The sequence below is a fragment of the Dipodomys merriami genome, unplaced genomic scaffold (genome assembly GCF_024711535.1).
Source record: "Dipodomys merriami isolate MVZ:Mamm:240054 unplaced genomic scaffold, mDipMer1.0.p SCAF_70, whole genome shotgun sequence".
In the NCBI taxonomy this organism is placed as follows: Eukaryota; Metazoa; Chordata; class Mammalia; order Rodentia; family Heteromyidae; genus Dipodomys; species Dipodomys merriami.
The window spans coordinates 5,288,998-5,306,045 of NW_027206291.1; the positions used below are offsets into that span (position 1 = coordinate 5,288,998).

General features: G+C 53.5%; 1 protein-coding gene across 9 annotated transcripts in view; it reads right to left on the reverse strand.

The window, feature by feature from the left end:
• Positions 1-5,037: 5,037 nt before the first annotated feature.
• Tcf3 (transcription factor 3) overlaps positions 5,038-17,048 on the reverse strand; it is a 31,408-nt gene continuing 19,397 nt past the window's right edge. For 3 of the 9 annotated variants that reach the window (XM_070008603.1, XM_070008602.1, XM_070008609.1), the window contains exons 9-19: positions 15,644-15,743; positions 15,414-15,571; positions 15,193-15,316; positions 14,812-14,870; positions 14,643-14,721; positions 13,604-13,677; positions 13,088-13,246; positions 12,883-13,006; positions 8,143-8,278; positions 7,773-8,008; positions 5,038-5,595 (exon numbers count right to left, since the gene is read on the reverse strand). In XM_070008603.1, coding sequence (XP_069864704.1) covers positions 5,453-5,595; positions 7,773-8,008; positions 8,143-8,278; positions 12,883-13,006; positions 13,088-13,246; positions 13,604-13,677; positions 14,643-14,721; positions 14,812-14,870; positions 15,193-15,316; positions 15,414-15,571; positions 15,644-15,743 — 1,392 coding nt within the window. In that variant the 3' untranslated portion in view covers positions 5,038-5,452. Of the gene's footprint in view, positions 5,596-5,830; positions 6,058-7,772; positions 8,009-8,142; positions 8,279-12,882; positions 13,007-13,087; positions 13,247-13,603; positions 13,678-14,642; positions 14,722-14,811; positions 14,871-15,192; positions 15,317-15,413; positions 15,572-15,643; positions 15,744-17,048 lie in introns of those variants that run through there. The other 6 variants (XM_070008606.1, XM_070008604.1, XM_070008607.1 and 3 more) reach the window with 6 other exon arrangements.

Genomic DNA, 17,048 nt, shown 5'->3' on the forward strand with positions numbered 1-17,048 from the left:
GAGATCTCCGCACCACCGCCACTTGTTCCAAGGCTGCGTGCGCAGGCCCAGAAGACAAGACGCAACTTCCGGGAGGGCCGGGAGACGAAAATAGACGCCGGCGTTTGTGGGCGGGACTTCCGCACACGTGGTCGGGAGCGGCTGTGGCTCTGGTTCGGGCGCGTGTCCGCCCTCGCGGCCGCGGTCTGTAGCTCGCTTTGTATGAGGTGGGCCGTTGGAAGGGTGAACTGGGGCGCGCCAGGTCAGTGCTTCTCCTGGGGCCAGACGAGGAGGGGACTTGCCCAGGGGCGTACCGGAGGTTTTGGCCCGCGTGGCGGTCCCGGCCCGAGCCTGTTGGCGCTTCCTGAGTTGCTTGGGAGGCTCCTTCAGAAATCGGCGAGCTTGGGGCTGGGAAGGTGGCTCAGTGGTAGAGCGCTTGCCTTGCATGCCTGAGGCCCTGGGTTCGATTCCTCAGCACCACATAAGCAAAAAGAAAAAAGCCGGAAGTGGTGCTGTGGCTCAAGTGGTAGAGCGCCTAGCCTTGAGCTGAAGAGCTGAGGGACAGCGCCCAGGCCCAGAGTTCAGAATTCAGGCCCCACAACCGGACTCCCCCCACCCCCTCCCCCCACCCCCCTTTGCCGGGGTTGGTGATTCCTCTTTCGGGCAGTAGGGGGAGGCCTGGCCCTGTGTTGGGTCCTCCGTCAGTAGGCAGGTTGACCATCTTTCCTCCTGCCCTGTGCCTCCTCTAACCCTCCCAGAACTTGGAAAATTGAAACTACCCAATGAACTTGCCAGCCTCCTCCGCTCCCCCCACCTGTGCCCTATAGGCAGAGAAGGGGAGATACTCCTCTCTCCCCAAGTTGTACCTTGGAGCTTTTTCCTCATTTCCATCAAGTGCCCACCTCCCTGCGGAAGTCCTCTGGGACTACATATCCCCAGACACCTGGGCAAAAAGGACAAGGCCTAGATGAATGACTGGGTGTTATTTGTCCCTGGGGAGGTTGGTGAAGGATCTACCCGCTCAGTAGATTTGCTTGCCCAGTCCTGACTGCCCTCATAGGACCAGCTCTTGCTGTAGCTCTCCCTGGGGCTTTCAGGTTCTGTCTTGCCCTTTAGCTAAGGGCTTGTAGACATGGGAATGGGATGGCAAGGGCATTAATTCTAGGCTCTTCCATGCTCTGGGTGTGTCAGCGCTTGAGATTGTAAAGCACCTGAATGAGACAATGCCTGTTGGTAGAAATGTAAAAGGTGGGATGTAAAGCCAGGTGCACGTGGCTCACACCTGTAATGCTAGCTACTTAGGAGGCTGAGAATTTAGGATTGAAGTTCAAAACCAGCCAAGGCAGGAAAGTCTGGGAGACTCTTGTGTGTGTCTGTGTGTGTCAGTCGTGGGTCTTGAACTCTGGACCTGGTCATTGTCTCTCAGCTCTTCAGTTCAAGGTGAGCACTCTACAACTTGAACCACATCACCACTTCCGGTTTTCTGGTGTTTTACTGGAGATGAATCTCATGGACTTTTCTGCCTGGGCTGGCTTTGAACCTCGATCCTCAGATCTCAGCCTCCTGAGTAGCTAGGGTTACAGGCATGAGCCACCAACGACCGGCTTGGGAGACTTTATCTCCACTAAACTACTGAAAAACCTAAAGTTTATCTTGAGCTATGGTTCAAGTGGTAGAGCACTACCCTTTAGACAAGTGCAGGGACAGTGTCCAGACCCTAAATTTAAGCCCTAGGACTGGCACAAAAGAAAAACAAAAAAGCCGGGTGCCAGTGGCTATGCCTGTAATCCTCAAGGAGGCTGAGATCTGAGGATCCTGGTTCAAAGCCAGCACGGGCATGAAACTCTGTGAGACTCTATCTCCAATAAACCACTAAAAACCAGAAGTGGCACTGTGGCTCAAGGGTAGAGTGCTTACCTTGAGCTGAAGAGCGCAGGGACAGCACCCAAGCCCAGAGTTCAAGCCCCACAACCGACAAAAAAAAAAAAAAAAAAAAAAAATTACTGAGAGAATAAGGGTGCCTGAAGGAATGGAGAGCGCTTGAGGGCCGAAGGTCCTGGACCCAGTGATTCCTGAATCTTGTCTTTGTTCTTTCTGGTTTTGACAAAGGCTGGGGCCTGTTTGTAGATACTACTCCAGAGGCCGTTGTGCCTCTGAGGAATACTGGGTGATAGCTGGAGACATCGGTAGTTGTTATAATTAGGGGTGGCTTCTAGCATGGAATGGGTAGAGGCACACATGTGGAATCACTGCACACCAAGTACAGGCACAGGACAAGCAGCTGCCTGTACATGAGGATATCATGGACATTGAGAGTAACGTTAACCTCTTCTTTATCCCCCTTCATGCCATATTTGAGACTCAGAATGGCCAATGTCATCATGTCACATTTAGCGGGGTGCCAGTGGCTCAAAGCCTATAATCTTAGCTACTCAGGAGGCTGAGATCTGGGGATGGTGGTTCAAAGCCAGCCCAGGCAGAAAATTCAGTGAGACTCTTATCTCTCTCCTATTAACCACAGAAAACTGGAATTGGTGCTGTGGCTCTAAGTGGTAGAGTGCTAGCCTTGAGCAAAAGAGCTCAGGGACAGCGCCCAGGCCCTGAGTTCAAACCTTATGACTGACAAAAATAAAATGTCACACAACACACGTGGCAACATTGCTGTTAGTCCCAAGAACCTCCAAATTGACTTTTTTTTTTTTGATCATGGGGCTTTAACTCTGGGCGTGGGTGCTGTCCTTGAGCTCTTCAGCTCAAGGTTCTACCCCTTGAGCCACAGCACCACTTCTGGCTTTCTGGTGGTTAATTGGAGATAAGAGTCTCATGGACTTTCCTGCCTGGGCTGGCTTTGAACTACGATCCTGAGATCTCAGCCTACAGAGCAGCTAGGATTACAGGTGTGAGCTACTGGTAGCTGGGTTTGTTTTGTTTTTTTTTTTGGGTCCAGTCGTGGGGCCTGAACTCTGGGCCTGGGCGCTGTCCCTCAGCTCTTCAGCTCAAGACTAGTGCTCTATCACTTGAGCCACTGCGCCACTTCCAGCTTTTTTCTTTTTGCTTATGTGGTGCCGAGGAATCGAACCCAGGGCCTCAGGCATGCAAGGCGCGCACTGTACCACTGAACCACCTTCCCAGCCCCTGGCTTTATGTTCTTAATCTCATTAATTTACACATAATTCACAGTTCCCATCTATGTGGCCAGAGGATGCCACTGCCTATTTGAACAAATGTAAAGAAAAGCAAAATAAGAAACTGAAGCATAGGGCTGAGATGGTGGCTCAGTGGTAGAGTGCTTGCCTTGCATGCATGAGGCCCTGGGTTTGATTCCTCAGCACATTAGCAGAAAACCCAGAAGTGGCACTGTGGTCAAGTGGTAGCCTTAAGCTGAAGAGCCCAGAGTTCAGGCCTAATGACTGACCTAAAAAAAAAAAAAAAAAAAAAAAACAGAAACAGGGCTAGATGATGGCTCAGTAGTAGAGTACTTGTCTTGCATGCATGAGGCCCTAGGTTCAATTCTTCAGCACCACATAAGCAGAAAAACCTGGAAGTGTCACAGTGGCTTGTGATAAAACACTTGCCTTGAGCTGAAAAGCTGGGGAACAGTGCCAAGGCCCAGAGTTCAGGCCCAATGACTGACAAAAACAAAAAAACAAAACAAAAAAAACGGGTAAGCAAATTTTTCTTTGTTGGTCCTGGGCACTCTCCCTGAGCTACTTAAAAGCTAGCACTCTATCACTTGAGCCACAACTCATTTTCTGGTTTTCTAGTGGTTTTATTGGAGATAAGTCTCACGGACTTTCCTGCCTGGGCTGGCTTTGAACCGAGATCCTCAGATCTCAGCCTCCTGAGTAGCTAGGATTACTTACAGGTGTGAGCCACTGGCGCCCAGCTGAGGCAGATTTCTTTAGGGACAAATCCCACACAGATCACTGCAGAGTTCCCAGTCATGGAAGTGACTGGGTTGCCAAATGAAGACTGGACCATTCTTGCTTTTTGGTACCTGTGTTTTACCTTCGGGTCTCAACACCCCAATGCTGGGCACTTTAGCTTTCTTGCGGGGGCATGGGTCATGGCGACAGTCAACTGGAAGAAACCTCACATGCTGACTTGGATGTGTGAGAATGTCCAGAGAGCTACCATGCCAGGTGCAGGAGTGGGGAATGGCTGGCACCCGGGTAGGCTGTGTAGCTGGGTTAGTGACCACCTGTTCCCGTGTGCCTGGGCAGCAGTTCCATGCTGTGACTTTGGCAGGCCTGAGCAAACTGGGGGAGTTGGTCCCAGGAAAGGGGATGTAGTGTTTAGGTTCCCACAGTTAGCAAGAGGTTGTTCTCACAGGATGGCCATCAGTTGAGGCAGGGAATGACAGTGGGTATTTTGTGTTAGCCCACAGCAAAGTCCAGGGGAGTTGGTCCATGACCCAAAACTCAATGATGAGTTCTCTGGGACACAGCACTGTGTTCTAGGTGGTGTGGCTCTTGTGCCAAGTATCACTGGTCCCAACACAGCCCCATGAGAGACGTGCTCAGGCTCCTGGGGAGAGAGGCCTCAGAGAGGCATGTGCAGAGGGCCAGAACCGTCTCCATCATTGGTTGCCTCCTGCTATGTTCCTGTCTCTGCTATGCTGGAGCCAAGGGCCTCGTGCTAAGTACGTATTCTACCACTTAGTGACACCTTCAGCTTCCTCTCCAGGGAAGGGATGAGCTAAGGCTACCCTGAAGGGGAGCAAAGAGGAAAGGACCCACCTGTCACTGCACAGAACAAACAACTTAAGACAAGACACCAATATCTATACCGACAAAAATCATGAGGGTGACATAGGCTATCTCTGCCTGTGCGAGGCTTCAGGGAGGCTTCAGGGGTACAAGGGTGGGGGACCCCAGGTCAACATTTTAAATGCAAATTTTTAATAATCTGGTTGAATATGAAATGCAACACAAACTTCTAGAAACAGCAAGAGACAGAGACTTTTATACAAAAAAATTTGCTTACAAAACATATGCCAAAAAAAAGCTAAAAAAAAAAGACACCAAAGGCATCATTCTTGCTAATCTACATAAAAAATTTCATAACTAACGTTTTTATTCTCCTTAAAAAAAATATTATGCTTAGGCACAATTTGCTGGTGGCTCTCATAGAACAAGCCAGTTCTGCACACGGCAACCTGGCCTGGGCACAGGTTTCCACTCTTCCAGTTTATACAGTTAAGGCATTTTTCTTCTCTTTCTTACAAAGTGTATAATTTGTTGCTTTTGCTTTCTGGTTTTGTTTACCCAAGAGGCAAAAAAAAACAAAAAAAAAAAAACCCAAAAATTAAAAAAAAAAAAAAAAACAACAACCAACTCCCTTCAGTGGGTCACATGCCGCGGTGGCTGACGCCTGCCTCCCTTGGGGCCCACGTGGCCAGCAGATGCTGATGTACTGTGATGCTGCAGTGCAGGACAGTCCTGGGCAGGCTGGGGTCTCCTCCAGTGACCACTCAAAGGTGCCCAGTGGGGTTGTGGGTTTCACCCAGGCCTGGGTGGGTGGCTGAGAGTGCCATCTGGGGATCCCCGACCACACCTGACACCTTCTCTTCCTCTCTTCGCTTCAGGCAGGCTGCTTTGGGGTTCAGGTTCCGCTCTGGGGATGGGGAGGAGAGCACAGTGGGAGAGGGCCCAGGGGCGGGGCAGATGCAGGGACCAGTAGCACCCTGCTTCTGCTGCTTCCTCTTGGAGGACAATATAGAGGGCTGGGGGTGCAGAGACCAGGAGTTGGGCTATCTGGGGATATCGTGGTCTGGAGGCGGCAGAAGCAGCCACAGGACCACGAGCCATGAGCGGTGTGTGGCGATGGGGACGCTGGCCTGGGAGCCTACCTCGCACCTGCTGCTCCAGGCCCAGGATGACCTGCACGGCCTGCTGCAGGATTAGCAGTTTGGTCTGTGCCTTGTCCGACTTGAGGTGCAGCTGGCACATGCGCCCCAGCTCCCGGAAGGCCTCGTTAATGTCCCGCACGCGCACCCGCTCCCGCGCGTTATTGGCCATGCGCCTCTCCCGGTCCCTCAGGTCTTTCTCCTCCAGGGACAGCACCTCGTCTGTACTGCTGGGTCACAGCACGGGGCCTCTGTTAGTCATGTGGGGGTGGGTGGGGCAGGGAAGTGTGGAAGGACCACCAGCTGTATGGGGTGGCAGTGTGGGGTTACTGGGTAGGTGTGTGGTAGTGTGGGTGACAGCCCTGCATGGTCTGGAGCTGCGAGCGTGACACCTTGACAGCCTTGCTGTCAGAGGCTGAGGCCTGACTTGCCCTGAGAACCTCATCTGCTCACCCCATGGGCCCCGGGGCAGGCCCTCTAGGGCATCTTCCCATGACAACTCCCTCCTTATGCAGAGAGCAGAGGCCTGGGACCCCCATAGCTAAGGACCAAGAGGTCTGGGATCCTGAGTGTCACAGTGAAGCTGGCATCCTCACAACCCCATCTGCCAGCCCAGCCTTTGGCTATGAGCACCAGTCCTCAGGGCCCAGGGAATCTCGCTGTTAAAGTCACTGACAGTGGTGACAACAGCAGGTACTGGGTATGAGTGCCCCTGAGGGTGGCACAAGCCCCTTTCCTGCCATGGATCTGTATGGGCACTAGACCCCACCTGCACTCTGGATATAGACCCTGGTTAGGGTCCCCCTAACTACTGGCTTTTGACACTAGTCCCTGTGCCTGTGTCTTCCTGGGGAGAATGACTGCTAATCCTGCCTTGTGTACCCCTCACTTCTTACAATGTGACAGACTGGCCTTGTGCTTTCCTGTCTGTGTCCTCCATGGCCTGTTCTACTCTGAGGCAGGGCACTTGCCTTACCCACTGCCTGCCCACCCTGCCCTTTGGCTAGTGGGTCCCTTTGGGTGGCGGCGACTAGAGCCCAGGACAAGCGCGCAGACCAAACTGCCTGGAAGGACCAGGGGCCAAATGCTCCCAGGTCACCATCACTCCCTCCAAGCCTCCTGGCTGGCTTTGAGGTGCGGCCATCCGCTTTGGGCAGCAAGTGCGAGGTAAGGAGGGGCTGGGGGCAGGCAGTGGGGAGCAAGACAGCGGACGGCCAGGTGGACGGGACAGCGCAAGAGGCAGAGCAGAGAGGCAGGCTTAGGGGACACAGGGCAGGAGGCACACATGGCCATGGAGACGCGGGAACTTCAAAGCTGCACGGGCAGCGGGCTAGGGCTCCGGCTGCAGTGCAAGCGACAGAGCTGCAGGAAAGAAAGGTTAACGGCCAGGCAGGAGCAGAGGTTAGCAAGCAGCCAGTGGAGAATCAGGTGCATGGGGCCCGGGACCAGTGGTGGCCTGGCTATCCACCCTCACCTGCCCCGGGAATGGGCAGTCCACACCCACCTGAACACTGGGAAACGGTATCAGGAGTCAGGGGCTGGGTGGGCTCAGGGTGGACAGCGAGGGTGGCTTACACACCAACTCGCACCTCTGGGCTTCCTGAGGGCATGGGGAGTGGCCTGGGGATCCTAACTCAGCTCTGAGACCAAGTACCCAGGTCGGCAGGGCGGGGTCCAGAGCCCAGTCCTTCTAGAGATGGGTTACCAAGGACAGCTAGGAGAGCCACTGGTCAGAAGGATCAGGATTGACACCGTATGAGGGGAGGGGGTGGCCAGTGTAGGGGCAGTCAGTGGGGAGGCCCAGTCACTGCAGGAACAGGTCAGTGTGAGGGTGCGGGACAGTGACTGCGGGGGAATCTCTGTAGGTCAGCTCTGGGAAGCAGGGGTGGTCAGTGCAGGGGAGGCGAGCGGGGACGGGGGCAGGAGCGGCGGGCCGCCCACTGACCTCGCACTTGCTGCTCCAGGTTGAGGATGACCGACACGGCCTGGTGCAGGATGAGCAGTTTGGTCTGTGGCTTCTCGCTGTTGAGGTGTAGCTGGCACATGCGGCCCAGCTCCTTAAACGCCTCATTGATGTCTCGGACCCGCAGCCGCTCACGGGCATTATTGGCTACCCGGCGCTCCTTCTCCCGCTCAGCCTTCTGCTCTGGGGGGAGAAGGTCGTCCTCGTCCTCGTCTGGGCTATGGAGGAGGGGAGCCAGGGGCCAGAGGGAGATGGTGAGGTGCGGGTGGGCACGGCCCATGGCCTCCCAGTGTGGGGTGGTATGCATGGACCAAGTGTGGTGTGCATGTGTCCTACAGGGAGGGGCTGGCACCTGGTCCGTGTGCGGGAGGCCTTCAGCTCCTTCTTGTCCTCCTCAGAGTTGTCGGCCACCGAGTTGTTCTCCTCATCTTCCTTCTCTTCCCGCTTGATCTCCCCGGCGCTTGCTGCGGCACCCACCCGCCCAAGTCCTGTAACAGACCAGGGATCAGGAGCTGTGGCTGGGGCAGCAGAGGCCGCCAAGGTTACCTGACCAACTCCTTTGACCCACTTGTAAGGACATAAGCTGAGAACACAGCCAGGCCTCCACTTGCAGAAAAGGTTGAAAAATAACAATAAAAAACAACCCAACAGGAAAACCAGAACAGGATCCCTACCTCACACCATGCACAAGTACCAATTCCAGACAGAATAAGAACCACGTGGTGTAGAGTAGACAATGTCACAGCCTTTAAGAACAACATGTGTGAAATCCTATTGTAAACTCTGAAGCAGGAAGATATTTCCTGAAGTACTAACAAAGCCAGGGAGTGGTACACATCTGTGATTCCAACACTGGGAAGGTAGAAGCACAAGAACCAGAGTTCAAGGCAAGTCTGGGCCAGAAAGAAAGACTGTCTCAAATATTACCATTACCAGTTGGGTGCTAGCGACTCAGGAGGCTGGGAACCAAGAATCATGGTCTAAATTCAGTCTGGGCAGGAAAGTCCATGAGACTCTTGTTGCCAATTAACCACCAAAAAGCTGAGGTGGAGCTGTGGCTCAAGTGGTAGAGAAAAAAGCTCAGGTACAGTCCTCAGGCCCTGCGTTCAAGCCTCAGGATCAGCACAAAACAAAAATACCAAGAAGAAAACACAAACAGGCTCAGTGAGGTTCATCCTCTAAAACAAAACTGTAGCAAGAACCAAAAGGAGTCTTCTTTTGTAGGAGAAAGCCTTGCTTATTTAAGAACATTGTAAACCAGGCTCTGGTAGCTCACGCCTGAAATCTAGCTACTCAGGAGGCTGAGATCTGAGGATCATAGTTCAAAGCCAGCCCAGGCAAGGAAAAGTCCGTGAGACTCTTATCCCCAATAAACCACTAGAAAACCAGATGTGGCACTGTGGCTCAAGTGGTAGACTCTTGCCTTGAGCTGCAGAGCTCAGGGACAGCAGGCGCCAGGCACAGAGGTCAAGCTCCACAACCGACAAAAAAGAAAAGAAAAAAAGAACATTGTAATTTCCATGCATCATAGCACAGGGCTGGGTTAATCTGTGCTGCTGCATAGATCAAAATCAAAACAGCTGATTCCAGAAAGAAAAGAGAACCTACCAGTATCAAAATGGACAATCTGATCACTGAGGAGTACCCACATAGCCAACACAGAACTGGCCTCCAGCACCGGCAGGGAACACGGAGATCAGCAGCCAGGTAGCACAGAACCCGGCCAGGCACCTCTCCCACCCTGAGGCCACCAGGCAGAGCACCACACAAAGACTAAAGAAAGACAACGTGGGCCTGGCGAGCAGCCTTGGACCGCACTAGACTCATGGGTGTGTGTCAGGAGACACAGGAGAGCACGCTCAGCCACAGAAAAGGCACCCAGGGAACACATGTCACATCCACAACAGGGCACCCAAGTGCAGCCACTAGACATGAGCAGATCTCACACGGTGCAAGAAGCCAGGTGAAGAACATTGGGCTTCAGGGTGTCATTTGCATAAAGCTCAGAATGGGATAAGCCCCAATACTGGGGAGGCTTAGGGAAGGGGACCTGAGCTCAACGATACCAATGTGGGTTACACAGCAAGACCCCATGACAAAAAGCCAAAAAAAGCCACCTGTGGTGGCTCACACCTTTAATCCTAGCTACTTGGGAGGCTATGATCAGGAGAATTACAGGCTAACCCAAGAAAAAGGTTCACTAGATCCCACCTTATCAGAAAAAAGCTAGGAGCATCTATGTAAACTATAAATAGGAGAATCAACATCTAGGATGTCTGGGGCAAACTGTGACCTTTCTGCATGTTGGTGGCTCCTACCACTGTAATCTTAGAGGCTGTGATGTCTCACACAGTTGAAAGCTGGCCCAGACAGAAAAGTCTGAGACTCCCTCCATATCCAATCAACCAGCAATAATCAGGCCTGGAGGTGTGGCTCAGGTGGTAAAGCAACACTGTCAGCAAGAAAGGCAAGAGTGTGAGCCCCTAAATTCTAGTATTTGCACACACATAAAAATAAATTTAGGGGGCTGGGAAGGTGGCTCAGTGGAAGAGTGCTTGCCTTGCATGCATGAGGCCCTGGGTTCGATTCCTCAGCACCATATACACAGAAAAGGCTGGAAGTGGTACTGTAGCTCAAGTGGTAAAGTGCTAGCCTAGAGCTAAAGAGCTGAGGGACAGCACCCAGGCCCAAAGTTCAGGCCCCACAACAGACAAAAAAAATAAAAATAAAAAAATAAATAAATTTAGGGCTGGGAAGGTGGCTCAGTGGTAGAGCGCTTGCCTTGCATGCCTGAGGCCCTGGGTTCGATTCCTCAGCACCACATAAAGAAAAAGAAAAAAGCCAGAAGTGGCGCTGTGGCTCAAGTGGTAGAGCGCTAGCCTTGAGGTGAAGAGCTGAGGGACAGCGCCCAGGCCCAGAGTTCAGGCCCATGACCGAACCCCTACCCCGCCCCCCCCCCCAAAAAAAAGCTCAGGGACAGTGCCCAAGCCCAGAGTTCAAGCCCCACAAATGAAAATCAATCAATTAATAAAAGTAATGAATACAAAAAATTTACCAAACCTAACAGGAGTCAGGAGGCATAGCTCAAATGGTAGAGTACTAGTTTAGCAAGTATGAAGCTCTTGAGTTCCAACCCAGTATAGCAAACATATATATTGTTAGGCTGGGAAGGTGGCTCAGTGGTAGAGCACTTGCCTTGCACGCATGAAGCCCTGGGTTCGATTCCTCAGCCACATAAGCAAAAAGAAAAAATCCGGAAGTGGCGCTGTGGCTCAAGTGGTAGAGTGCTAACCTTGAGCTGAAGAGCTGAGGGACAGCGCCCAGGCCCAGAGTTCAGACCCATGACTGGACCAAAAACAAACATATATATTGTTTATATATATTTAACTTTGCTTCCAAAAAAGCTGGGAACAGTAGCTCATGCCTGTAATCCAAGCTACTTGGTAAGTGCAAACTGTGAGAACTATAGTGCAAGGCTTGCTAGGGCAAAAAGTCAGGGTAACCCCACCTCAACAAGCCAGGCAAGGTAGAGCAAGTCTGGAATCCCAGCTATATGGTAGATAGGATGATTGAGGCCAGCCTAGGCCAAAACTTGAGACCCTATTTAAAAAAAAACAAAAACAAAAAACTAAACCAAAGGATAGGGCTCAACTGGTAGAGTACCTACCTAAGCTGAGTTCAATCCCTAGTGCTGACAACCCTCCCACAAACCTAGAAAGGCAAAAGCACAGTTTGGGGTTTCTCAATCACATGGAACTCAAATGCAGTTGGCAAAGTGTGGAGTCTGGAACCTGCCTGGGATTCAACAATAAGAGTGAAAAAAGGCTGGGCACCAGTGGCTCACGCCTGTAATCCTAGGTACTCAGGAGGCTGAAATCTGAGGATCGCAGTTCAAAGCCAACCTGGGCGGGAAAGTCTGTGAGACTCTTTTTCTTTTTTGGGTCAGGTCGTGGGGCCTGAACTCTGGGCCTGGGCGCTGTCCCTCAGCTCTTCAGCTCAAGGCTAGCGCTCTACCACTTGAGCCACAGTGCCACTTCTGGCTTTTTTTCTTTTTGCTTATGTGGTGCTGAGGAATTGAACCCAGGGCCTCAGGCATGCAAGGGAAGCCCCCTACCACTGAGCCACCTTCCCAGCCCTGAGATTCTTAACTCCAATAAAAACCAGTAGAAAACCGGAAGTGGTGCTGTGGCTCAAGCGGTAGAGCGCTTGCTTTGAGCTGAGAGTACACAGATAGTGCCTAAGCCCAGAGTTCAAGCCTCATGACCGATCAAAAAAAAAGGTGAAAAAAGGAAAGACCTGATGCCTGTGGAAGACAGCCACTGCTGATACCAGGGGTCAGGACCTCTAGGATTCAGTGATCTGATCAGTACCAGCACCCTGGCCCCCACCCACTCCATACCAGTAGTTTTACAAGCCAGGACAAACACCAAGTCCCCAACATCAGATCACATCCACCAGATGGCGCCCTTGAGTACAGACAGTCCAGCTCACAGGCTTCCAAATCCTCCTGGTAGCCCCAAAGCCTTGTTCCCTTCCTGCCTCCTGTCCTTCCTCGGTCTAGCCATACAGGTTGTCTAGATGCTCCTGTCCAGGTCCTGAGTGTCTTGCCTAGGTTGCCTCCCATGGTACTTGCCTACTTTCTCCTCCCAAGGTTCTGCTGAGGAGCCTGAAAGAGCATAGGCCTGACTCCCCCACCCCATCCTTTTCCCGACACCTGTCCTGTAACCGCTAGAAGGGGGTGCCACTGTGCCAATGTTTCAGCCACCAGTGGTGACAATAGTGCCAAGTACACAGTGGGTACCTTGTATGCGTCTAAGAGACTCAATGAAGGATGCCTGTAGTCAGCAGGCCCCAAGGTGCTCCCGAGGGATTTAAGTCTCTGAGAATCTTTTTTGTGGCTGGCACCTGCCCTGGGTTCCCTCCCCATGGGACCAGTTCCTACCAAACCGCTAGTATCCAGAGCCTCCCACCCCACAGCTGGCCCCAGAGGCCATGGGTTTGGCAGGTGGTCACAGCCCTTGTCTTGGAAGGAACTAGTGCTCGGATAGTCCCCAGTCCCCTAGTAACAACGGGACAGATGGGAAGGACTTACCACTGTATGAGTCAGGTGGCCGGGAAAGGTCAGGGAGGGCTCCAGGCTGGCTGGGGAGGGCTGCATGGTTGTGCAAGAGGCTGGCATTGCCTACAAGACCATCCTCAGAGTGGTTGCCCCCAACCTGCACAGTGGTAGGGACAGGTCAAGGAACACAGAGGTCCTACCTTCCACCAGCCCAGCCCACCCCTGACCTAATGCTTACCAGGCCAGTGTGCCGCCCACCCAATGACATGGGGCCTGTGAAGCCTGTGGCCAGGGTTCCGTGGCTGGGTAATAGCCCATGCATGTCACCAGCTGTACCCACAGCGTGGCTGCGGAGTACATGGATGGCCTCGTCCAGGTGGTCTTCCATCTTGCTCTGCTGTGGGGTTGATATGAGTGGGCAGTGAGGGGCCTAGCCACAGGGACTAGAAAGCACACATGCACACATTCCGGGCCGGGCATGACTCAGTGGCATAAGGCCATGAATTTGCCCCCCAGCACTGCAAAAAGAAAACCAAAACCCCAAACCAAGCCAAAACACTGATTTGCACATGAGCAGCAGGTGGCCCCCACCTCCCCTGCCCCCCTCCAGAAACCATGTGCTTCAGGAGGCTAAGCCATGTGTCACCTGCCATGGACCTCACTTTTGAGGTCTAGCTTCAGTCTGTCTTCTTATCAAGGGGCACTTGCCCACTGACCTTATTGGTCATGGGACACATGCCTGTAGGACACTCACCAGGCCATGGAGACCGCCATCGTAGCTGGGCGATAAGGCACCAGGGCCTCCTGCACGGGGCCACTGTGATGTCCCTGAAGGGAGGTGGCACATGAAACAAGACAGGCAAGATGGGCACATGAAAACGCACAAATGGCTGGATACCCTCAAAGGGCCACTTAGCACCCCTGAACTGGAAAGCCACTCTCCACCCAGCTTCAGACAAGTTCTGCTTGTTCCCTGGGGAGCCCAGGGACAGGTTTGGTTCTGGACTTTAATTCCCTTCTGTCCTGCTCTGCCACATGCAACTGCTCTGGGGGTCCCCGAAAGGCCAGGGATAAGCAGGAACTAGGAATATTTTATTCTCCTACTAGTACTAGGGCTTGAACTCAAAGCCTGGGCAACATCCCTGAGCTTTTTTGCTCAAGGCTGGTGCTCTACCACTTGAGTGACATCTCCATGTCCAGCTCATTGGAAAGAAGTCTTAACAGATTTTCCTGTCTGGACTGGCTTCAAACTGAGATCCTCAGACCTCAGGCTCCTCAGTAGCTAGGATTATAGGCATGCAGGTGTGAGCCATTTGCGCCTGGCTTGGGGTGGGGGGTGGGGGGGGGCTGTGCAGGGGGTGTATTTTTAATCCATCAAGTCTAAGTCTTCCAAAAACCTTGTTTTCTACTTCTTTTTGCCCCCAAGTCTGCATCTCTACTCAGCAGAGACCAGATGATCTACCCTTTGGTCAGTATAGGCCACAGGCCTGATACTATTACCAGCCAGGTAGGCAATGATGACAGGTACATATTGGGGGAGGGGGGACATCTGTCCTTACATGAACCTCATGGCTCCTGCAGTGTGAACTGTGGGTCCTGTCTCCCAGTCTTTGTTTGCACTGCCTTAACCTGGCTGGACTCTACTTTTATCTGGCTAGTGCTGCCTCCCCAAGGAAGTCTCCAGAAATGCAAGAGAACATGAGCCCATAGCAAGCTCTGTCTGTCCTACTCCCAGCGTCCTCTAAGCCTGTCCACCACCCAAGCCTGGGCACAGCCCTGTGACCCCTACATACCTGCCAGGCCCTGAGGAGAGCCCACAGGTGTTGAGGGGCTAGGCGAGAAGTTATTGCTGGAGTGGTCCGGAGAGTAGATCTGCAGTGGCAGATTAGACACACAGGTAGTCAGGAATACCAAGGGGATTGCTGCCCATCTCCACCCATCCCTGCCCAGGGCCCTGCTTACCGAGGCCAGCGCCTTCCCAAGGGCGTCCCCGGAGCTGCCGGCTGTGGTCCCTCGGGGGCCTGGGGAAGAAGTAAAGCCTGGTCCATGCCTGGCCTGACATCCTCCCACCCTCCTGGAGACCAGGGAGCTGGGACTGCTGCTAGGTTCTACCCGACACTGCTTGTGGGGGCGGGCCGGGTTGAACAAGATCTCCTCTATACCCCGTCCACCTGTGGAGTGGGAAGCCCAATGGGCTGTTTCCATGACATCGTAGGCCAGCACACCAGGGTGGCTAGACAGGGATGAAGCCCATGGCAGGACGTGATGATGACCCTGGGGTAGAGTGCATGCTGTCTCCATGGGCCCCTACTGAGTGCCCCTGTGTCCCAGGAGTGGCCATACCCAAGAGGCTGTCACTGCCAGGCGGTGTGTGGCTGGAGGTGCTACCATAGGCACTGGGGGCTGATGGAAAGCTGGACACAGCTGGGAGCCCACCGTTGACTTCTCCTCCATGCAGCTGGTAGCCCTGAAGTGAGATGGGGGAGGGGGAGAGGTAAGGATCGGCAGAGGGCCAACTGGGAGCTGTGCAGCCTGCCGCCCCCTGGCTGCTGCCCAGGACCTACCATGCGTTCGTGCTGGTGCAGGCTACCAAAGCTGCCACTACCGCTCGCAGAGCTGCTGCCTGGCACCAGGGGCAGGGGGGATGAGCCACCCAACATGGGCCCAAAGCCTGCCTGGCCAGGGGCGCTCCAGAGCTCCGCGGAGGGGTGCACACTGCCATCTGCACAAAGTGGGACAGTGAGTGGGGGTGGAGGACCTCACCGAACCCCCACACCTCGTGAGTCCCCCCTACCTGCCACATAGAAGGGGGCTGGGTAGGCACTGCCAGTGGTCTTGGCTGAGGGGTAGGCGGCGTCTCTGCTGTAGTCGTCACCTGAGCTGGGTGGGTATACCTGAATAGCAGATGATGCAGTAGGGGTAAGGACATATGGACCATGGTCCCCCTTGTTTCCCTGTTCTTTCCCATGCAACCCTGCCTCGGCTACCTCCCAGCTCTAGACTACAGTGCTTGATGGCATCCTCATTTCCTCTCTACCTTTTTTTTTTTTTTTTTTTGTCAGTTGTGGGACTTGCTCAGGGCCCAGGTGCTGTCCCTGAACTCTTTTCAAGGCTAGCTAGCACTCTACCACTTTGAGTAACAGCTCCACTTCCTGTTTTCTGATGGTTAATTGGAGATAAGAGTCTCATGGCCTTTCCTGCCGAGGCTGGCTTTGACCTGCAATCCTTAGATCTCAGCCTCCTGAGTAGCTAGGATTACAGGTGTAAGCCACCACTACCAGGCTACCACACCTTTTTTTGTACTCTGATCTCCTGCTTCCTGCCCATCATATTCTAGCTTCCTACATCTGAGACTGGCCTTGCCCACAAGTGCCTTATCCTTTCTTCATCCAGCAAACCTATTGACCTCAAGTCCTAGTTCCAATGCCTTTGGCTCTTCTTTGTTTCTGTTTAGAATTCACCAGTGTGGGACCTCCCTTGAGATCCTGTTAGACATAAGAAGCTGGGCCTCAGAGCAGCTACAGCACATGGAGGCCCACAGTCAGCACCAGTTCTGACCAGCTGGTGCTGCCTGTAAACAGGCTGTGCCTGACGGGACAGTGTGGGGATCCACTGCTAATGCCTGTCCTGGCAAAGAACTGGACCTAACAGGGCAGAGTAAGGTTCTGCTGCTGCTGCCTGCTCTGACCACGTGGAGAGGTGACGAAGGTCAGCTGGGGGCTCTCAGCAATACCTCTCCTCCAGGGCCATGTACGTTTCCTGACCCCAGTCTTCATGCTGGATGACTTGTACATGAGTCCCTCCTGTAGGCCTGATTGTGTCCCTTGACCCATCACCTAACACCAAACCCAGCCCCAGCCCAGTGATATCTCCCCCAAGGTCCCTTAGGAGTATGGCCAGCCCTAGGGGGCACGTGGCTGGCTAGTGGGCCTAGAGCCTCCTGGTGGCCAGTGTGGGGGCCAGGGTGGTTGAGCAGCTGGGAAATCTACCAAATTGTCTTTTCTTCCAGTGCGATTAAATCGTAGGAGTGCGGTGCTGCAAGCCGAGGGCTCAGCACCATCTGCTGGGCCTGGCAGCCGGCCAACTACCAGGCAGTGAGTGGGGAAGTGGGGACCAGGAGACCACAGTCCCTCACCAGGACCTGCCTGGCCTAGCTTGCTGGCCTGAAGGATTTCCTGGACTCCTGTCCACACAGAGCC